The sequence below is a fragment of the Paramisgurnus dabryanus genome, chromosome 24, assembly GCF_030506205.2.
Source record: "Paramisgurnus dabryanus chromosome 24, PD_genome_1.1, whole genome shotgun sequence".
Classification (NCBI taxonomy): Eukaryota; Metazoa; Chordata; class Actinopteri; order Cypriniformes; family Cobitidae; genus Paramisgurnus; species Paramisgurnus dabryanus.
The window spans coordinates 21136692-21160783 of record NC_133360.1 but is presented as its reverse complement, the minus strand read 5'-3'; the positions used below and the strand labels follow the sequence as shown (position 1 = coordinate 21160783).

The 24092-nt window shown below is 36.6% G+C and overlaps 1 protein-coding gene across 1 annotated transcript; it reads left to right on the top strand.

Annotated features, from left to right (window-relative positions):
* The first annotated feature begins 2100 nt into the window (after nt 1–2100).
* LOC135740886 (EGF-containing fibulin-like extracellular matrix protein 1) lies at nt 2101–23692 on the top strand. Its single transcript, XM_065259443.2, has 9 exons — nt 2101–2271; nt 5017–5103; nt 5255–5300; nt 7278–7562; nt 13944–14063; nt 17530–17649; nt 17726–17849; nt 19808–20000; nt 21514–23692. The coding sequence occupies exons 1-9, from the start codon at nt 2269–2271 to the stop codon at nt 21673–21675; spliced, it is 1140 nt and encodes a 379-aa protein (XP_065115515.1). The 5' UTR covers nt 2101–2268; the 3' UTR covers nt 21676–23692.
* Nucleotides 23693–24092: the final 400 nt, after the last annotated feature.

Genomic DNA, 24092 nt, shown 5'->3' with positions numbered 1-24092 from the left:
AATATTATATACAAATATTGCTATGGGGAAAATATAATGAAATGTACTGAACTGAATACTTGCATTGAATATTTCTAGATAAAATATCAAATCAAACAAATACAATAAAATATATCTGATTTCTCACACAGATCTTGATAAACAAACTAACATTTTGTATTAGGGATGAATAGCGATTAATCGCGATTAATCTATAGTAAATTAATCTATAATAAAAGTTTTTGTTAACATCATATAAGTGTGTGAACTGTGTATAATAACTTTGTATAGATAATGCACACACATGCATGTATATATTTAAGAAATGTTTATGTATATGTATATATACATCTGTATATTTATGTATAATTTATATTATATATAAATATTATATAAATATTTATATTTATATTATATATAAATAAATTTATTGTGTATATATATATACACAATAAATATATATTTTTGCAAATATGCATGTGTGCATATTTTTTATATACATAATTATTATACACAGTTCACACACATATATAATGTAAACAAAAACTTTTATCCTGCTATAGATTAACCGCGATTAATCGTTATGCAACTATTTTGTATTAAATTTATATAATCAGCAGTCAATTCAGTTATTGCTGATTTATTTGTAACCCTGTCTGTGAAGTTCAGGTTAAAGTCTCGCAATTTTAATTAGTTTTATTTTAGTCACTGATTTCACATTCATTTCAATCTTTGACATGATCTTACTCAGTCAGTATTAAAGATATCAAGGTTATATCAACAACTTTTATTTATGGTTTAAATGCAGAATGTGACACCGGCACAAAAACTGCCGACACCTCCCACCGACCAGGCGCTCTGTCTGTCTCCAGCCGATATAAAGAAGAGCTTATCTACGATTAACAGATGCAAGGCTGCAGGTCCTGACAACATACCTGGCTGTGTACTCAGAGACTGTGCTGCACAGCTGACAGATGTCCTAACGGATATCTTCAACACCTTGCTGAGCCAGGCAGTCGTCCCCACGTGTCTCAAAACCACAACCATACAAAATAAATCACAGGTGTCCTGTCCAAATGACTGCCGTTCCATCGCCCTGACTCCAATTATGATGAAGTGCTCGGAGAGGCTTGTCATGCACCACATCAAAACCAGCCTCCCCGCAAATTCGACCCGCTCCAGTTTGCATACCGTCCAAACAACTCTACGAACGAAGCAATTTCATCCACCCTCCACCAGGCCCACCTAGAACAGAAGGACACTTCACATGTAAGAATGTTGTTCGTTGACCTCAGCTCAGCATTCAACACTATAATCCCTCAGCAGCTTATCAATAAATTAACCTCTCTGGGCCTCACCTCGTCCCTCTGTAATTGGATTTTGGACTTTTTAACCGGAATACCTCAGTCAGTCCTCGAGCACTTCCACACTGAACACAGGTGTCCCACAAGGCTATGTGCTAAGCCCACTGCTCTTTACGCTGTTGCCCCACAACTGCACTTCCAAGTTCAGCTCCAACCACATCATCAATTCACTGATGACACAAATTTCTGAGGGTGCACATCACAAGGCATCTCACCTGGCCCACCAACACCAAGTCACTCTCCAAGAAGGCACAACAGTGATACACTTTCTCCACCTGCTAAAAAGAGCAAGTCTTCCTCCACCCCTACTCACCACATTCTACAGGGGAACCACTGAGAGCGTGCTGACCAGTTGCATCACTGTCTGGTATGAGAACTGTAGCACCGCAAACCCTCCAAGACAGTGAACACAGCTGCAAAGATTATTTTGCCCCTCTTTCCTCCTTCATGGACATTTTCCTTACACCATGCTCCAGCAAATCCACCAATATTGTGAAGGAATCCACCCATCCCTCCCACAGTCTCTTCCAGCTCCTACTATCAGGAAGGCATTATTGGAGCATCATAGCCCGCTCAGCCAGAATGCTCAACAGCCTTTTCTTCACTGCATTTCACACTTATATTTTCACAAAAAAGTTCTTTATATTATGTAGGATGAAAATATAGTCATAATGTATTTTACATGTAATTTCTTTTCTTTTATGTCTCTGTATTACAAGTGTATTGTAGGTCTGAATCTTTATCAGTAGATGGAGCCACATACACCATGATTATATTCCAACAAGAATGTAGCAGTAAGCAAAAAAAGAAAAACCATCATTTGAAAAGGCTTGTGAGTAAAACCTGCCTCCTAAGAACATGATCACAGTCACCTCGTGTGTGAACCACAGCAGTCTTCCTGAATTTACAGTGGAATATATCACACATGGTAAGCATCTTTACTCACATTATACACATTTATCACTGCTGGTAAGATTTACAAATGGAGAACATAATATTTGTATACGTATGTTATTTATTTATAGTATTATAAATCTTTACTTTGTCAGTTATCTTTATATATTCCTAATTAATAACAAACAGATAATAAATGTTTAATAACAAATTAATACTGGTGTTTTTGTGATTAGTTTAACCCCATTCAAACTCTAGTTTGTGTTATGTATACACCAACAAATAAATAAATAAAATTGTTATATTACAAGCAGATTTTGAATGAGAATGGACTTAATACACCTTTTGTCTTTGCAGAAGCTTGCATGATTACATGAGTGGTAGGTTTAGCTTAACACAAAACAACAATTTTAGCTTTAGTTGCTAGAGGGCTTTGTGAGATAAATATGGTGTCTAAGTACTAGTCGGTACATGCCTTTGGTTCCACTACTTTTGAAATAGCTGTAATGATCCTGTACTATAGATTTACAGTTACACATATTTAATTTTACTGTATCTTTCTGTAAGCTTTATACAATCCTAAACTTTTAATTCGATATTGTAAAAAAAATGTCCCACTTCAGATCAACACCTTTGATCTCAAATATGTTTTGGTCATTTGCACAAGGACAATGTGAAATTTGGCATAATTACTTAAATGAGCTGGGTGAACGGGCACAGTTTGGACACTGTTTGGATTTGTGCTGCAATGTGGAGACCTCTGCCAAATTGCTGAAGAACCGCGCCAGGGTCAACAACTGTTTGATTCAAACCAAACAATGTCATATATACAACTTGCAAGAAATATAATTAAGGTTTGGATGGAAATTGCAAATGCATTCGCTACCGATGAAGAGAAAATTATGCTGCAAAATGATGAGTAATCATAAAAGTTTGGTGTTGGGTTGACAAAGCCGTGCATGTTAGTTCATAAAAACTTGAAGTTTAAGGCCTTGCATCCTTCTTGGTGTTTCCTTTTGTGTTCAAAATGGTGCATAAAAATAGGTTACGAGTGGTTGCTAGGGTGTTTCTATGGTGCACTACACAACATTACACTCAGGGAGAAGAAGACAGATAGTCAGTATACGTCTGTGGGATCTCAATATCCCATTGGAAGTATTTTTGGCTGAGGTCTGCTTAAACCTGATTTGGCTAGGACAAGCTAAACCAACCTGGGCAACAAGTAGACTGACCCGTCCATTTTAAACTGGTCTAGCGGGTCACTCTGTCTGGTCAAGCAAGTTTAAGCTGGTCTCTTAAACAAATAAATTGGACCGGCTGGGTTAGGCTGGTTTGGGCTGGCTGGTAAGGCATGTAAACTGGTTTAGCTGGTCACCCTGTCTGGTCAGGCGGATTTAAATTGGTCAGGTTTCTTAGTCTGGTCAGGCAGCTTTAAGCCGGTCTAGCTGGTCTCTCAGGAAGGTTTTTGGAAAAGTAAGTGTAAACTGGTCTAGACTGTTAGGGGCGGTATCCCGGACAGGGATAAGCATAAGCCAGGACTAGACCTTAGTTTAATTAGGAAATATAACTAGTTTTAACAAACATGCCTTACTAAAAACATTATTTATATGCATTTTTAGGCAGCACAAAGAATATTGATGAATTTTAAGATATGGCAATGCAAGTTGATTTCAGTTTGGACAGCTCTTAATTTTTTTTTTAGTCTAAGACTAGTCTAATCTCTGTCTGGGAAACTGCCCCTTAGTCTGGTCCGGCAGGTTTAAGATGGTCTAGTTGGTTCCTCAGGCTGGTCAGGTTGGTTTAAACTGGTTAATCACTCTGGCCAGGCAGGTTTAAGATGGTCTAGATCGTCTCTCAATTTGATCAGGCAGATTAAGGCTGGCCTAGATTGTCTCTCTGATGGTCTTAAACCTAGTCCCAGACTAAAATGCATATTTGAGGTGTCTTAATTTAAAACAGCTTGCATTGACATAACTTAAAATATATCAGTGCCATTGTTTTGTCTGAAGATACATTCAATTAAATGGTTTTTATAAGGTATGTTTGTAAAGACTTAAATGTCCTAAAATAACTAAGGCCTAGTCCTGGCTTATTCTAAACCATATCCAGGATACCGCCCCTCAGTCTGCTTAGAAAGGATTAAGGTGGTCTGGTCTTGCTGGTTTCTCAGGCTGGTTTAAACTGGTCTGGCCATACAGGTTTAAGCAAGTTTGATTAAGTCTAATTGAGCATGTGAAAACTAGTCTAGCAGACCTCCCTGGATAGTTGGTGTAAAGTGTTCTAGCTGGTCTCTTAGCCTGGTCAGCTGGTGTAAAGTGCTGTAGCTCCTCTCTAGTCTCTTAAAATCTTAAAAGACAGATTTTAGGTGATCTAGCTCAACTGTAGTGTCTGGTCAGGCTGGTATAAACTGGTCTAGATCAGTGGGGGCCGCGAGATGGTGCCAGGGGGGGCCCAGTTTTATGACATTTTATGAAATACATTAATTTAACATGAATTCTGTGCAATTAAACCTAAAAAAATAAGGCTACTAACCAAAAGCACTACTTTTTTGTATAATTTAATGTTTTTTTTTTATTAAAATGTTGAGTTTTAGAACAGTTTTTTGTCACAAATTTTCTTTGGGGGGCCACGAAGGAATGCATCGTACACAAGGGGGGCCACACGCTGAAAAAGTTTGGGAACCACTGGTCTAGATTGTCTACCATTTAGACTGGTCTGCAGATGCTATCTCAACCTAATAAATATTTTCAGTAAGATCATTTTTATATCTGTTTTGCAGTTCACAATGCTCAGGATCTGTTTTTGCTTAAGTGTTGTCGTCCACTTCGCAGTGTCTCAGGAGGCAGAGGAGCCAATCACATACACGGCAAGTAAACAAAGCTGACACACTATTTCTCGATAAGATTATTTGTAATAATCAGATTCTAATTATGAGCCTAGTTGCATAAGATTTTTGTTAGTGTTTCAAAGTTTAAATGATTGTTTATTATGCTAATTTATGCTTTTTTGTTGTACAGTGCACTGAAGGTTATGAATTTGATATTGAAAAGCAAAGCTGCAAAGGTACTTTAGCCTTTTTACTTATTTTGCTAATATAATTACTGATACCTACACTGTAAAAATACTGCTTAAATTTTTTTGTTAAATCAGATTTTTACAAGTCATTTCAACAGAGATGAGTTGTCACTACTTATGAAATAAAGTTGCGAAAAGTCAACTTAATATTATAAGTTATAACAACTCACCTGTATTTATAACAACTTATCTCTAGTCAAGATAAATAATAGTAAGTTGAAATGACTTGTAAATCTGAGTTGATTCAACAAAAAGATTTAAGGCAGCAAAGTATTTTTTACAGTGTAGCTGTTTCAAGATTATCGCTGTTGGCTGGTAACTTTGCCTTATTGTCCCAGAAATTGTAGTTTCTTCTTGTGTTGGGTGTAAAATTTACTTACAGCCTTGCCAATGAGTAAAGTACATTTTCCATCGAATATCATAGAGATTTATGGATAAGCTCTTTTGTTTTTGACAGCTCTCCATTGCCCCCTTATACCACCTAGCAACCACCATGAACCCCTTAAACACAACACAACAATGCTTAGAAATTTCCCAGAACATCGTACATAGCTAACATAGCATTGCAGAGTTATAACAATAACCAAACACCTTACCATAGCAACCGCATAGACCCATGTCAGAAAACACCAAAAATACCTTAGCAACTGAATACTGTAGCAACACCTTGGGGATCACTAAGAACACCTGAGCAGTACCCTAACAATCACCAACACATTAGCTACTAAATAAAAATATGCTAAAGAAAATTTTTGCAACTACACACTAACACCCTGCAAACTGCGTAGCAACACCTTAGCAACCACCCTGAACATCCAAGCACTGCCTTTGCAACCACTCATCACACATTAGCTACTAAACAGAAACATGCTAAAGCTCACTAAAGAACACATGTTTTTCAATTGGATGGCGACTCTGTAACACCCACCTTGAACTCCCTTTAAATCTAGTAAGCAACTGCATAGCAATGCCTTAACAACCACCCACATTAGCTACTAAATAAAAACATGCTAAAGAAAAATTAAAGGGACACTCCAAAATATATATATGCTCATTTTCCAGCTCCCCTAGAGTTAAACATTTGATTCTTACCGTTTTGGAATCCATTCATCTGATCTCCAGGTTTGGCGGTACCACTTTTAGCATAGCTTAGCATAATCCATTGAATCTGATTAGACCATTAGCATCGCACTCAAAAATAACCATAGAGTTTCGATATTTTATACGCACTGCCTGAAAATAGTCCCCTTCGTAACTTTCAATAGCAGAGGACTATTTTCGGCTGTAATATCACGACGCCTGCTGCAGCCATGTTACATCAGCAAAGTCCTTGATTATTACGCCAGAATGAGAGTATAGTTCCTAGCCATATCTCCCTAGAAAATCTTACGCCTTAGTAAACGATGTAACCACAGAAGAGTCAAGTTTTAAATAGGAAAAATATCGAATCTCTTTGGTTATTTTTGAGCGCGATGCTAATGGTCTAATCAGATTCAATGGATTATGCTAAGCTATGCTAAAAGTGGTAGCGCCAGACACGGAGATCAGCTGAATGGATTCCAAAACGGTAAAAATCAAATGTTTAACTCTAGGGGAGCTGGAAAATGAGTATATTTTCAAAAAAAGTGGAGTGTCCCTTTAATTATTCTTAAGCAGTGAGTGGTGATATAACCCTAATCGTAAAGCCACGTTGGCCAATCAGAGGCCTTAATCAGAAGCAAAAAACCCGGTTGTACTGTCTACACGACAACACTGCAACCGGCGTTTCTAAAAAAACTCGGTTTCAAAAATGTTCGGTTTCAGTGACGCGATACTGCATTTCTGTGTGGACGAACGGCCGAACCGCATAAAAAAGTCATGGTTATACGTGTGGACAAGCCCTTAGATGTAAGGCAAGTTATTGCAATGGCAGATTTTCTTGTGAATTCCTAATCTAATCCAACCTAATCTAAAATATGTATACAGATATAGATGAGTGCAAGACCGTTCAGGAAGCTTGCAAAGGGGGGATGAAATGCATCAATCATTTTGGAGGATACCTCTGCCTGCCCCACAATGCTCAGATAATTGTGAGTAATGGTGAGGCTGAGCCCACTACGGCCCCACCCGTGGACACGGGTGCCAGAAGAGGAGTTCAGCCTGCTGTACCCGCCATCTCCTCTGGCACTTATTCGAGAGTCATTCCAGGTTCATCTTATACACTCCAATGTAGTGCGGGTTTCATACTGGACGCTCAGAACTTCTGCAGAGGTGAGATTATATGTATTATGATTGTATGTGATATTTGTTGGAATCATTGGGGGAAAGGTGAAAAGTGTCATTTCTGCGTTGCACTCTGCACATAATTGTAAAAAAAGGAATGTACCTGCACAAGGAAATACATTTAGGAATTTGGCAAGAGATTTATCCAAATGCATTCAGGCTATTCATTTTATGAGTACATGCATGCAGGAATCAAATCCATGACTGTAGCATTGCAACACTCTCAGAAAAAAGGTACAAAGGTTGTTGCTGGAACGGTACACTGCAAAAAATGATTTTCAAGTATTTTTGTCTTGTTTTCAGTAAAATTATTTAAATTAAGATGCTTTTTTCTTGATGAACAAAACGACCCAAGACAATAAGTCTAGTTATAAGAACAAAAATATCAAATTAAAGTGATTTTGTGCATAAAACAAGCAAAAAAAAGCCAACGGTGTAAGCTAATTTTTTCTTAAATTTTTTCTTGATTTTAGTGTTTAAGAAAATTTTCAAGATTTTTTTTGCTTACCCCATTGGCAGATTTTTTTGCTTGTTTTATGCACAAAATCACTTTAGTTTGATATGTTTGGTCTAAAAACTAGACTTATTTTCTTGGGTTGTTTTGCTCATCAGGAAAAAGCATCTTAATTTAAGAATTTTTTGATATTTTTACTGAAAACAAGACAAAAATACTAAGATTTTTTTTCTTGAAAAACATTTTTGTAGTGTACCTTTTAAAAAGGTCCTCATATGTACCACTTTGGTATCAATGTGCCAGTGTACCAGTATGCACTTTTTGGATATAAAAAGGTACTTTTATAATTTTTTCTGAAAGTGTAGTGCCAATCTCTAAAGGAAAGCTACATTAGGGTCCAACATGACCAGGATTTCGGTTTTGTAATGCAACTTTAAAACAGTTTTGATCAAAGCTTTGAGGATTTTCCAAACCTTTGAAGCAGAAGCTTCACCAAAAGTTGTACTCAGATGTTGATGTGAACTTAGTTTTATGACGTTTGTGCTTTAATTTTCAGTGTTTTCCGAATGTCCTGCTGTCTATGTATGTTGTCATTTAGTAAACCTAGCCTCGATACCTCAAAACTGTCCCATAATAGATGTTGACAAAGAGATTGTGACCCCAATATTTAGATTAGTGGTTGATTCTTGAATTTGAACACTTGGTCCCCAATCAATCTTAAATCAGTGGTCCAAATAGGTTCTCCAAAAACATAATTCCACTATAAACACCCCCCAGTGGTTGAGCAAGAAGTTTAATGTTCGTTCAAAAAGTGATCTCTGTTCAAATTCTTCACAAAGTTATTGCATGTTCCACTCGTCGACATAAAGAATGAGATAGCGAAAACCTTTCCCTCTGTGTCTGTCTTTTTATATATGCCATATAAAACGTTTTATGCATGTGCTAATAGTTCTCCACTTCTGCCAACTAAATACAGTAGATGTCTGAGTCGTGTTACAGCACGCAAGATCCCTGTGGTGGGAGAAAACAATTTAGGCTGCATTAATCAAAAACTGAAATATATGAATTGCAAAGACACGCCAACCAACATTTCGTACTACAGGAGTGACCTTAACCATTAAACTTGGAATATTCCTTTAAAGAGTATCATTTAGTCTTTGCATATAACACACAAACTCCTATATTTGCTGGATTACTTATTTGACCATTAAAGGTGCATTGTGTAACTTTTAGAAGGATGAAAGAATCCTATAACTATATTATCAGTGGTGTGTAAATAACATACATTATGAACTGTTGTTTTTATTACCTTAGAATGACGCCTTTTTATCTACATACCACGGGTCCCCATACTAGGGCCGTCAGCGTACGCACACTGTCCACATGACGTCATTGTCATCATCAGGGGGATCTGTCTTTTCTTCTTTTATTTTAACTTTTTCAAAGAACAGAACGCGGTAGAGAATTTTCGTCACCGTGTTTAATTTGTGTTCTTTGAATTCTTGTTGTTTGTTCTAAACTTTGTTTGCAATGGTGGATCCGCTACTTTTCTTCATCTATCCTTAAAGAGTAACTAAACCCCAAACCAACTTTTTTTAGTTAATGACCTGTAAGAATGATGCTTTATTAGTGCTGTTCATTGATTTTAGTAGGTTTTTTGACATTTGGATATAAAGTGTTTCAATACTACAATATATGGTGTAAAAACGTCTGAGTGCTGCCCTCTTGAGGTTGAACGGTGGCTACTGCAGTTGAATTTTCCTATTGGATGTTGGGTCCAAGAAATGACTCGTGACGTAAGCAGGTTCAAGCTCACCACGCCCTTGTTACGATCTCACCACACACTTGATACGAGCTTAGTTCGTCCCCTCTATCTCCGTTGGGATCTGCCCACTTTTCTTGCATTTTTCAAATATTGCAGTGGGTGGAGTCAGCCTCTGACCAGGGGTTTAGTTACGCTTTAATTGTGTAATGTAGTGTAAATGTTGCGAATCATTGCTCACTTGACTGCAGGGTAGAGAAATAATTTGTATAATGAGAAATCATTTGTGTCGAACACGGCCACCCGCGCGTAGCCACGGTGAGTATACTTTGAAAGCTACAATAACCCGGCCCTTTACATGGAAGTGGCCATTTTTGCGACAGTAGCCCTAAACAAATATAATGCTCTATAGAGTATGTTTTGTCACTACGTAATCTCACACAATGATATGTTTGTCCTCTGGCGGCTACCGTAGCTTCTCTATGCGTTTTGAAAGGGAGGAGTTAGCTGTGGACTGAGCCGTTGGTTCACAAAAATCTACGAAGTGGACTTTTAAATTATTTGAATTTAATACTGGCCTACATTATTTATGATCATGGTTTCTGTACAAAGTAGATTTTTGTAACCATTTTAAATCTTTTTAGACTAGGGTGTTTACGATATGAGCCTTATGGGCGTACACACCAAAAGCGAATTCATCAATTTGCGCGAATAAACGCAAAGTCATTCAGGGCGACGCGAATTGAGTGGTACGTTTGCAGTGAAAACACATGATTTTCGTCTCAAATGCGTCTTTGCGCAAGTTGAAAATATTCAAGTTAGGCAAAACATTCGCATGACACAAAGTTGAATCCCATGAGTAATCTAGAGCGAGGAACACGATTCTTCGTGCTTGGTGTGTACTAGGGCTGTAACAATTTATCATGCAAATGCGCGTTTTCTCAGTGAATGAATATGAATGAATTAAGGTGAATTGTCTTCACATCCAAAAGCCAGAGGGCGCTCTCGTGTAGAAACTCCAATTGTGCCACAGAAGAAGTAGCATTATGGACGCTATTCCAGTAAATGTCTAGAAGGATATTTATATCGCCGTTCTTCAGATTGTTTCAGGTATTTTCATGATAATAAAGAATATTTTGAATAACTTTATTAACGAGTGTTGCTTTTTTAAATGCTTGTTATAAATGACTCCGACTCATAATGATTTTAGATTGATAAGGACTTCTTACTGACCAATACGCCATAGTACACGCACAAGCTGCGCATGAAACACAGAATCGCAGCCTTGCGATGCAGAATCGATTTTAGACAGGTCTTTTTAATGGGACACGTGATGTATCGTTACAGCCCTAGTGTTTACGCAACTTTTTGAATAAATAAACAATTCTATCATTCAAATTCATCTTTAGCAGTTTATAGGGTAACACATTACAAGTAACGTGCATTACGTAATAATATTACTTTTTTGAAGTAACGAGTAAAGTAACGCATTACTTATAAATATACACATTAATATTTGAGGGTTTTTTTTTTTTTACTTTTTTTTTACTTTTTTATAAAAGTAATGCGAGTTACTGCTCAGTTTCGTATATTTGATTTAAAAAAATGTACTAAATTAAACTGAATGTAGTCACATAGAATTATACACTCTATGTGTGTGTGTCTGGGCGAGAACAGTTTGAGTCCAAAACGGAGATGGCAGGCCAGAGCTTGACATTTTTGCAATGGAAATATGCAATTTTTGAATGCAGAACTTAGTCATAAAAACACCTGCAAGGCCTGAAAGAGATCAAGCCTCAGCCAAGTAAGAAAAAGTAACTTAAAAGTAACTTAAAAGTAACTTAAGTATTACTTTCCATGAAAAGTAACTAATTCAATTAGTTACTTTTTGGGGGAGTAACTTAATATTCTAATACATTACTTTTAAAAGTAACTTTCCCCAACACTGATCTTTAGTATTGTTTATTTTATTTTGTTAGCTTTTTGGCCAATGAATTATACTCAAAGACAAGAGTAACCACTGTTGCCTTTTAAGCAAAATGTTAAATTACTTACGATATTATTATATTTGTAGTATTAACATAATATCAATAATTATAGTCTTTTATATAACGGTTATTGTAAATAACAGTAAAGTGTGACATCGCTAGTTTAGACATATAAAACATGCACAATTGCACATCAATGCAACTTAAAAGTTATGAAATTAAGACTTTTCATCACTATTTGCTGTCTTTGTGTGCAATATGCATTATACAATATGCAGCTGTGTCTTCTGTTACCAGGAAGCTAGCGGAGGTTACATGGTTTTGAAAAAATATGGGTCAGGACATGCAATCTCCCATCCCTTTAAAATGAGTCAACAATTAGCTTGCACCTCTTCCCGCAAAAAGAAGTTGGTTTTCCTGCAGTGTTTACATACTTCAGGCCAGTTTCTTTTAAATGTGCCTTGGCAGCGATTCTCCTTTGGAATCTGACACCGGTTTGTTGAAATCAAACCGCCGTACATGTGGGTGACCAAATGCTCCAGGTGTGTTCTTAACAGTCTTTCTTCTGGTGGGTGAATTTCTCATGTGAACTCTCGGCCGCAGGGTCGCTCGCTTCATTTTTTCCACTGCGCATCAGCCGGTTTGGCTATCAACAGCGCTGAACCCCCTGAAAGGGCCCACATGAGCCATGTCCAGCCAAACGCTGGTCAGCAAAGCTTTGGAAACTCGAGGCAGGGGGCTCTCCTGGGGTCTTCAAATCTCCGCTTTGACATTAATGCTTTAAAAAGGTCACTTAGGAGCCAAGGAAGAATCTGCCTGAATATCCTTTCATTCGTACCAGGGTCTTTGTCACTCACACATGTTGCGTGTATGTATGTGAATCAGAGAGAAGTGGGCTATTCTTAGGCCTTTGTATATAGTTACTTGACCAAACCTGGCAGATAAGCACAGACCACCCACGATGGCCCCCACACTTTCTGCGCTCGAGAACTACGCTGGAAATCTTGCCAGATGAACCAAAGAATGATTAAGAGTGCAGAAAGGATGTGTATTTTGGATTACGATACCTGTTGGTTTAAATAAGTGCCGTTATTTAGTGTATTTTTGGGATCTGAATTGCATAGCCAGTACATTTTCTTAACAAGCAAGCAGATATTTTGTTTGTTACTTTTTCAAAATGTCGATAGAAACCTATTGCAAAATTATCATGTTTCCATTAAAGGTACAGTGTGGGGTTTTTACCGCATAGCAGTGAGATTGCGAATTGCAACCGACCTCAATTTCAAACCGCAATGAGAAGCTACGATAGCTGTCACAGGATAAACATGTTGTCGCCTGAGACAACGTAGGGATGAAACACGTTCTGTAAAGCAGTTTGTCCGTACTTTAGAAACATGACAGCGACTACCATGTAAGGAGGCTTGCGGTGTATGGAGTTAAAAGCGTCTCATTCTAAGGTAATAAAAACAATACAGTTTATTATGTAAGGTCTTTATAGACCACTGATAATATAGTTATGTATAGTATATTGCATTTCTGTCAAGAGATACTTCTAAAAGTTACACATTGCACCTTTAAACGATTTTTTTTCCTGCAGTCACGTATGAGCATAAAACAAGCCAAAAAAAATCTGGCAATGGGGTAGGCAAAAAAATCTTTAAAATTTTTCTTAAACACTAAATTCAAGAAAAATGCAGAAAAAAATTGCTTACCCCATTGGCAGATATTTTTGCTTGTTTTATGCACAAAATCACTTAAATGTGATATTTTTGGTCTAATTTTTGGACTTATTTTCTTGGGTCGTTTTGCTCATCAAGAAAAAGCATCTTAATTTAATAATTTTTACTGAAAACAAGACAAAAATACTAAGAAATTTTGAAAATAATTTATTTTTTAGTGTGGGAGGTTATTTTGCATCTGTGAAAAAATTATGTGACTTTTACGCACCTCATAGTAAAACTGTTTACATTTCAGTTTTACCCTATTTTTCTTTTTCAATTTTCCTGAAAAACCACCTGGTGCAATGTAAAAACTTTTTGCGATATATGGAAGTTTTTTGGGAACTGTATGTGTTTTCACTGGGCGTATTTTCAATTCAAAATTTTAATTTGTGCCATTTAAAGGGTAATGGAAAGCTTAATAAGAGTTTTTTTTTTTTGTTACAGATGTGAATGAATGCGCCACCACAAACCCCTGCCAGCATCAATGCTACAATCTGATTGGCTCGTACATCTGCCAGTGTGAAGTTGGGTACGAACTGGCTTCAGACTCGGTCTCCTGTCAAGGTTAATGTCCGATTTAAGTAAAAACACCTCTACAAAGAGTTGCACAACTTAATATGTATGAATTGTGGCATGTTCTAACCTGTATAAAGCACAGCCTTTGAAACATCTCAAATGAAAATGTTGTGGTTTTAGTTAACATAATATTTCAAGACATTTTCTTATATGTAATATGTGTGGACTCCATCTGTGGCATGCTGTTTATTATCACAGGTAATAATTTTGAGTCATCTATCAAGGTGTATATATAAAATGGAAATGCGTTTACAATAATATACTCACAATTAAAGTCTAGCAGGCGCTGCAAATAAATGTTTAAATATACAGCTACACACTGTTTGAAAGTATAACCATAACACTTCAACATTACTCAATGCTAGGGCCTGCTAATGTCTTCTTCTCTATGCACAAGTCCTGAGCGAATTAAAATACCCCATGTCTGATTATAGCGACCATCCTCCTACTTCTGTATATTGTATTGCACAAGTGGAGCGTCAAAAGTGTGGTTTGTTTAAATGCACATTTATTTATGAAACAGTAGCCAAAAAATACCCCGGTGACGCATGTGTCGAACTGTAGTCTATTCTGAGATGTCAATTCATTATATTTTGCTATACCATGAGGCCGTCACATGATATCAAAAATGACTTTCATGTTATCCTGTTCACTGTAACATACTGTAGAACCTGAATGATAATAACGTCACTTATACAATTAAGCATCAATATACACTCATCAATATTTTATGTTACTTTAACTTAAAGGAACAGGATGTAAGAAATTTATATCAATTAATCATAAAATGGCCCTGATATGTCACTAGACATTAAGAAATCATTTTTATTTCAAATACTTATATCACTGACAACTGTAGTCTGGCCAGGATATTGTCTTTTAAAAAGTGGAGTTGCAGCCCTCAACTGATGTTTATGTTGTCATGTTGTGTATTGGCCACCAGTTGGGTGATTGCAGTACCAGTTTTAGCCACAAGTTTTGTTATTGCAATACCAGTTTTGCCCACAATCCTACATACTGTTCCTTTAAGAAATTAAGTTAAACAATTTTAACTTTGAATTGAATTTACTTGCATAACTAAGTTGTTTAAACTACATGCTGCATTTTTTGCTACATGGTTTCTTATAATCTATAAAGAAAACCTGTTTTGCAAACACAGAGCATTACTACACTGCAAAAAATTATTTTCAAGAAAACAATTCTTATTATTTTTGTCTTGTTTTGAATAAAAATATATAAAAATTCCTAAAAATAAGATGCTTTTTCTTGAGAAGCAAAACGACCCAAGAAAATAAGTCTAGTTTTTAGACAAAAAATATCAAATTTAAGTGATTTTGTGCATAAAGCAAGCAAAAAAATCTGCCAATGGGGTAAGCAAATTTTTCTTGAATTTTTCTTTAATTTAGTGTTTTAGAAAAAAGTTCAAGATTTTTTGCTTACCCCATTAGCAGATGTTTTTTGCTTGTTTTATGTACAAAATCAATTACATTTGATATTTTTGGTCTAAAACTAGATTTATTTTCTTTTTCTCATCAAGAAAAAGCATCTTAATTTAAGATTTTTTTTAAAGAAATATTTTTACTGAAAACAAGACAAAAATACTAAGAATTTTTTTTTCTTGAAAATGATTTTTTTGCACTGTATAAAACACTTAATATTTTCATATTATGTGATTAGTACAAAAATGCATGATTATTAGGAAATAACAAAATTTATTTTGTGCATAAAACAAGCAAAAAAATCTGCCAATGGGGTAAGCAAAAATTTTTTGAACATTTTCTTAAACACTTTAAGCAACACTATGTAGTTTCCATGTAAAAATGACTTACAGCTCCCCCATGTGGTTGAAAAGCGCAACAGTGCCTGGTATCAGACACTCTTCTGCAGGTAGGGGGAGGGGCGGGGCTGTGTTTCCTACCCTCCACCGCCACTTTCAGAGTGTGCTTGTAGCAGCTAGAAAGCTGCTCAGGTTGCAGCAACAGTACAATTTGTCCAGTTAAAAGTTGTTCTATCACTGAAATCATTTTAGAGACATTATTTAAAGGTAAAAAAAACTACATAGGGCTCTATCTTGCACCCAGCGCAATTGACTTTGTCAGTGACGCATGTATCATTCGTATTTTGCACCGGCGCACAGCGGGGTTTTTCCCTCCACAGACGCACGTCAGCAAACTAGGGAATGAACTTGCGCTCCCTGGGCGGTTCAGCGCAAAAAGGAGGCGTGTTGCGGCGCAAACCATCTCTTATGCTATTTTGCAGTTTCAAAAAACAATTGCGCTACTAACCAAAAAAAACTAGTCTAAAGTCAGTGGCACGCATACACTTTGCATCTAATCTACACAGATGCAACAGTTATTTTTGCAAATCATAAATTGTTACACAAAAAAATATTAATTCACGAGATAAGGGAAATCATAGTGGTGAGCATTGTGGTGATAGTTTTTATTTATTGTGTGGCTGCGTTAAAAAATTATCATGCAAATAACGATTAAAATATTTTCATAAGTTTATTGTGTGGCTGTATTACGTTTATTTTATGTAAATAATAATTAAAATGTTTTCACAAGAAACCTTAATGTATGTGAACTTGATTTGTAAGAGTACTTTGGGGTTGGACCTTGCTTGCGTTTCTTGGGTCCGATTTCAAAGCCCCCAAACCCTTTCAGCGGTGAGGGTGGACGCAGCGATGTCCTCTGCTGGCGTCAGGTCATGTGTAGGCAGATCCACCTCCCGTTACATGGCGTGCCTGATTTATGCTGGCAAGCTTGGGATTTACAAGAACGTCGGTCTCCTCGGCTGTGAACCGCTCCTGGCGTGCGCCTGGTAAATCCGTCATAATAATAGCAACCCGCCATGGAACTTGCGCCCTTGCGTTTAAAGGGAATGTTGGATAGCGTTCTGATTGGTTTATTTGACGTTACGCCCAAACCACACCTATGAATAATGAACCTACTTCAGACCAACCCCTTATTGATTTGCGCCCGGCGCATGAGTTATTTCTCATGCCGGGAAAATAGCAACAGCGCCCAAGATCCGCCCACAAACTCACTTGCGCGTTGCGCTTCGCACTTGCGTTTCAGATCATTAAAATAGGGCCCATAGTGTTGCTTTAATTCAAGACAAATTCAAGAAAAATTTGCTTACCCCAGTGGCTTGTTTATTCACAAAATAATTTAAATGTGATATTTTTGGTCTAAAAACTAGACTAATTTCTTGGGTTGTTTTGCTTATCAAGAATTTTTTGATATTTTTACTGAAAACAAGACAAGAATACTAAGATTTTTTTTTCTTGAAAAAAGTGTAGTATGAAGCCCATACAGGCATCAGGGAGATGGCTGACACAGTCTTGTCTCCGTCTCCTCTTTCTTGCTATTTGCCAGCTAATGCATTAACTAATTGTTAACAAATACAGCCTTATTGTAAAGTGTTACCACTCATTCTTGTATTTTTTCAGACATTGATGAGTGTGACTTCTCGAACTACATGTGCCAGTTCCAATGTGTAAATCAGCCTGGAGCATACCAATGTGTTTGTCCTGAGGGATACCAACTCCAAGGGACACGAATGTGCCAAGGTACCTTCCAGCTTCTTGTTTAGGGATCCCAAACTGGCTTCAGAAGATTCTAATTAACGTTTTATTCCTGGCTCAGATATAAACGAATGTGAAACGGGGCACAACTGCAGAGAGGAAGACATGTGTTGGAATTACTACGGAGGATTCCGTTGCTATCCCAGAAACCCCTGCCGGGAGCCATACGTGAAAAGTGGTGAAGGGTGAGTATAATCCTACTGATATAATCACTCTTTGAGTTGCAATAATTAAAAAATCTGAACTTTAAAGTATATTGCCCTAGCTTTCGGCTTTGAATTATTGATTTTCTTATTTAAACTTGGAAATTTCCTCATAATTTCAGTGCTTTGTTAATTTCAGCCTTACTGTGGGTTTACACCAGTTGCGAGTTCAACGATTTCCGCAAGTAGACTACATACAAAGTCAATGCAAAGATGCGATCAGACGCGTCATCGCGTGGGGCGATGCGAATGAGGTGATATGGGCACGCATTTGCCGTGAAAACGCGTGCTATTCGCCTCAAATGTGTCTTCGCCCAAGTTAAAAATATTCAACTCGAGCGAAAACATTTGCATGACACGAAGTTAAATCCCGCGAGTAATCTAGAGCGAATAACGCGATGCCCCGCGTTTGGTGTGTACGTAGCATTACTGTGGGTTCACACCAGATGCAAGTTCAACGATTTGCACGAGTAGATTACATACAAAGTCAATGCAAGGACGTGATCAGACGTGTCCTCACGTGGGGCTATGGGGATGGCGCTATATGAGCAGCGTGTTTGCTGGAAAAACATGTGCTATTCGCCTCAAATGTGTCTTCGCCCAAGTTAAAAATATTCAACTCGAGCGAAAACATTTGCATGACACGAAGTTAAATCCCGCGAGTAATCTAGAGCGAATAACGCGATGCCCCGCGTTTGGTGTGTACGTAGCATTACTGTGGGTTCACACCAGATGCAAGTTCAACGATTTGCACGAGTAGATTACATACAAAGTCAATGCAAAGACGTGATCAGACGTGTCCTCACGTGGGGCTATGGGGATGGCGCTATATGAGCAGCGTGTTTGCCGCAAAAAACACCTGCTATTCGCTTCAAACGCGTCTTTGCCCGAGTTGAACATTTTCAACTTGAGCGAAAAATTAGCATAAGACTAAGTTAAATCCCGCAAGTAATCTATAATCTATGTGTGCCGCGATTGCCGCGAAAACACAAGCTGTTCGCCTCAAACGCTTCTTCGCCCAAGTTGAAAATGTATTGCATGACATGAAATTAAATCCCGCAAGTAATCTAGAGCGAGTAACGCAATGCTCCGCGTTTGGTGGAGGCGCGTTTGCTCTTTGCTCCCCCTACAGGTTAGAAGCGTAATTGTCCATTACCATTGCCATAAATACTGCAGCATAGCTGGCTCTGATTGGATTGTAGGTCTGCAGTAAAGCAAGTTTTTGTAGTTTTCACTCAAACTACAGGACCGCTACCGACGGTTGTAAACTTCTTTAGTGCGGTTTTGGCCAATAGAGGGATGCAAAGCGAATGTGAAAGTGCCGTTCACCCTGTTTCAAGTGGATGAATGACTGAAACTTTTTTGGAAACGTTATTTTAAGGTAAAAAAACTCTTTGGTGTTGCTTTAACGACTGATAAAAAAGCTGAAGTATCACAGCAACCAAAACGCTCAGCTGAAGAATTCTGGCATTCGGTTGAAATAAAACTGCAAAAATTGCAGCTTTTAATTTTCCATCTGTCTTAGTACACGATATAACTACAGAAGAGTCAAGTTTTAAATAGGAAAAATATCAAAACGCTTTGGTTATATTTTAGCGTGATGCTAATGGTCTAATCCGATTCAATGGATTATGCTAAGCTATGCTAAAAGTGGTACCGCCAGACCAAAATGGTAAAAATCAAATGTTTAATTTTATGGGAGCTGGAAAATAAGCATATTTTCAAAAAAGTGGAGTTTACTTTTAAGTCAAACTTATTTGTATAGTGCCTTTTACAGTAGAGAAATTAGGGTAAAACGGTATAGAAATAAGTAAAAACGAGAACATAGAAAATGGTGAAATATAGAAAATACACAGTAATGCAACATTTTATTACACACATGTACATTAGCAATACCAACTGTATAAAAAATGAATATACACATTTATCTGTACCAACAGTCGATGTAGATGCCAGTCACCCAGTGTGTGCCGGGGACTCCCACCAGTTATCGTCTACAAGTACATGAGCATCTTTTCCGAACGCCAGGTCCCTGCGGATATCTTCCAGATTCAAGCTACTAGTGTCTATCCCAACATGGTCAACACTTTCACAATCAAATCCGGCAATGAGGGAGGAGAATTCTACCTAAGGGTAAGAGTTATCTGTAATCCATTCTGAGGAAACTGTGCCATTTGTTATTTTATCATTTCATAAAAAATATTAATTTTGGACATATATTAAAATATTAGGGCTGTCAAAAGATTAATTGCGATTAATCACATACAAAATAAAAGTTTTTTGCGTAATTTATGTGCACTGCAAAAAATTATTTTCAAGAATTTTTTTTCAATTTTTGTCTTGTTTTCAATAAAAATATCTATTTTTTTTATTAAGATGCTTTTTCTTGATGAGCAAAATGACCCAAGAAAATAAGTCTAGTTTTTAGACCAAAAATATCAAATTTAAGTGATTTTGTGCATAAAACAATCAAACAAATCTTGAAAATTTTTCTTATCCACTAAATCTAAGAAAAATTAAAAGAAAAATTGCTTACCCCATTGGCAGATTTTTTTGCTTGTTTTATGCACAAAATCACTTACATTTTATATTTTTGGTCTAAAAACTAGACTCATTTTCTTGGGTCGTTTTACTACCGAGCCCCTCAGGTGACATTGGAGTTTAGTTTCATGTGCTCACGTGAAGCTTTAATCTGTTCACATGAAACTTTCATGTGCTCACGCAAAACCTTCATGTGCAGAATTTTTTTTAAGTTTAGTTTCGCGTGCTCACATGAAACTATAATTTTACATTGGAGTAAAAACAATCTAAAGTTTAGTTTTGCGTGCTCACGTGAAGCTATCGCGCGAGCACGTGAAGCTAGCGCGCCTGTACGTGAAAGCGAATGTTTCACGTGAAAGCGCGATAGTTTCATGTGAGCACGCGATAGCTTCACGTGAGCATGCGAAACTAAACGTAAAAAAAAATTCTGCACATGAAGGTTTTGCGTGAGCACATGAAAATTTCACGTGAACACATGAAACTTAACTTTATTAAATTTTTGCTCCGTGTCCCCTTAGGGGCTCCATATTTTGCTCATCAAGAATTTTTTTATATTTTTACTGAAAACAAGACAAAAATACTAAGAATTTTTTTTCTTGAAAATATATACTGTATAAATACACACACATTAATGTTTGTATTTACGAAACATTTACATGTATATTTATATATATTTTGATATATTTTATTTTATAAATAAAAATAAAAATATACCTAAATAATTAATAATTTAAAAAAAACCCAATAATGAAACGTAAATAATGCAAAAAAACTTTTATTTTGTATGCGATTAATCGCAATTAATCTTTTGACAGCCCTATAAAATATATAAAATAAATAGTATAATTATTACAATATAATATGTGACCCTGTCTGTGAAAACCAGCGAATCATAATATTCTGTGATAACGAGCATCAAAGTTTGATTTCAATCTATTTAAGGATATCAAGGTTCTATTTTCACAGATTACTTGCATCATTGTCAAATACTTGTGCAACAGGAACACTGACAAATTTGACAGAAATGGCACAGTTTCTTATGAATGACCTCAAAACATGTGTTCAAGAGTAAATCTCAAGGTTTGACTTTCACTGTCTGCTTTAGCGGTCCAGCAACGTAAGCGCCATGCTGGTGATGACCAAGCCTTTGACGGGACCCAGAGAACACGTCGTGGATTTGGAGATGGTGACCCAGAGTAACGTCTTGAGCTATCGCTCCAGCTCGCTCCTGAGACTCACCATTATTGTGGGTCCATACCCTTTTTAAATCCTCCAGATAGACCCAATCATCACCTTGGATTTATTTTTTGTACTACAGCTTTCTATATTCAACGTTCAGCACATGGGCATCTGATTGTGGTCTAGATCAGTGGTTGTCAACTGGTAGCTCACAAAAAATGTCTATTTTTGTATAAAGAACAGCGTAAATGATAAAGTTAAAATAACCATTTAATTTTGTAGTAAGAACATGCACTTTTTCAACATAAGATAAATGAAAACCAAATATTCACCTGGTACGTGGAAATCACAAAAATTAATAATAAATTATTGGCTGACATCATGAACATTCACAAACCAATAAAGAGGACAAATCAAAATTCTGGGCCCTGAAGTAAAACTTATTGAAAACCACTGTTCTAGATAGTTTAAAAATATGCATATTTAAATCTAAAAAGTGGGCTGGTTTTTCACTAACATTTTCTTTGTACGATTGAAAATGGAAGAGAAAGGTATGATAGAGTGACATGAAGGCCAAAAGAAAAACATCAGTGCTGACTTTATACAAGCGGATATCCGAAGGACAAACAGTTTTACTCTGAAGAGCACTTAGGTTATCTTTGACCTGGTAGTTAGATCTTCATAAGATCCTGGTTGCATAATTATCTTTACGCCATTTCAAACTTGTTGACCTTCCTTTTAACATGGAAATCTCTTTATAAAAGTACACTATACAACCTGTGTGCTATATTTCAAGTCTTCTGAAGCCAGACAACAGCTTTGCAAAACATTAAAGTCGTTATTACAATGTCAGAAAAAAAATTATACTAGTAACTCAACGGTACATATTGGTATTAAATGTATATATCTTTACATATTAGGACATTTATTATAGGGTACCATCCCAGTGACAGCTTGGGAGCATTTTTTCTTGACAGTGTAGATTATATTTTTTGTATTTTTGTAACATACGTAACAAACCATGCAAATATGATTTTAATAGACTTATGCATGATAATGGTAACAATTATGATGCTTTTTGTCATCAGTCCTTATTCAGTTTAATTGTAAATGTGATTTTCTGCCTAAAATCAATTTTAGTTTTCCACAAAAGAATTAAAGTCATACAGGTTTGGATCGGCCTGCATTTTCATGTTTAGATAAACTGTTCCTTTATTCTGTTATGCATGCAACAGAACATAGATCAAAAACGTTATCAAATGGATCCATGCTTTCATCACTCGGACTCACTTTACTTTTTGGCAGGGAGAAAACTGTTTTATAGGTGGAACATGTGGTTAAAGCAAAAGTCTTAGGTGGAACAGTGCGTGTTGTAATCTAATGGCATCCTTAGCTAATGGAAATATCTGAATGCGACCTCCGCCTAGCAAATGCTGCAGAAATGACCTCCCATCCTATGAGAATAAGGCAATAATGTTTTGGAAACAGAAGTGATGTTTTTAGGAAATTGCTGGCGAGGGTTTCGGGTCACATAAGCAATGGAACTGTTGCCTAACATATCTGTAAGGTTGCCAGAGCACCGTTTGATCTTGTGCAGTGTTTCTTATTGATGGTCCATGACAAAAACTGTTGCGTCACACCAAATGCCCCAAGAGATGTGACCGTGGGTGAGGCTGAAATGGTTTACCACGTTGTATGAAATTTTATTTTGGCAAGCAGCCTCGGTTGCATCAAGATCTGATCTGAAGTAATGCAATGCGATGGATGCTTGCCAATCAAATATATATATATATATATATATATATATATATATATATGTGTTATATATAATATCTATTTTCTAATGATTCACTGAATTTGATGGTGAATGCTCCTTCTTATTTCTCTAAATGAGATTGCTTATATAATCTGGTCTCTACTTTAGTATAATAAAAAGAGGTTTTTATTTTCTAGCTGAATGTCGATTGGATTTGCACCTGTCTATTAGAAATAATCTGTATTTTCAGTTTATTCTCAAATTGCACTTTTTTAATCATATGTAGCCTTTATCCCATTTATCCTGCTGTAATGTTTTTTTTTTTTTAATAAAAGAATTCAATAACAAATGTGTCATTCTATTTCCATGTTTGCTTGGTTCGGTCAAGATAAATCTCTTTATATAATCTTTATGTTTATTTCTAAAAAACAAAACAAATGTAGAAACATGCTCATAGATGAAAATCTCGTTCTTCTTTAGGATTACGTAACACATGTGGGTCAGTTTGGTATATTCCTGGAACAGTTTTAGAGGACCACCAAGATTCCCGTGCAATTATTACCTCCCGCAGTTGCATTGGGAATATGCAACTATGTGATGTTGTCATGACAATAGTTGAGCAGTTCCCGCAAGAATATTTACAAACGGAAAGCCAAGCCTTTACGGAAAACATGTGAGTCATATTGTAACAAACATACATGAACTACATGTTTTTCTTTTTTATATGAAAGTGCAAGTGGATTATGAAT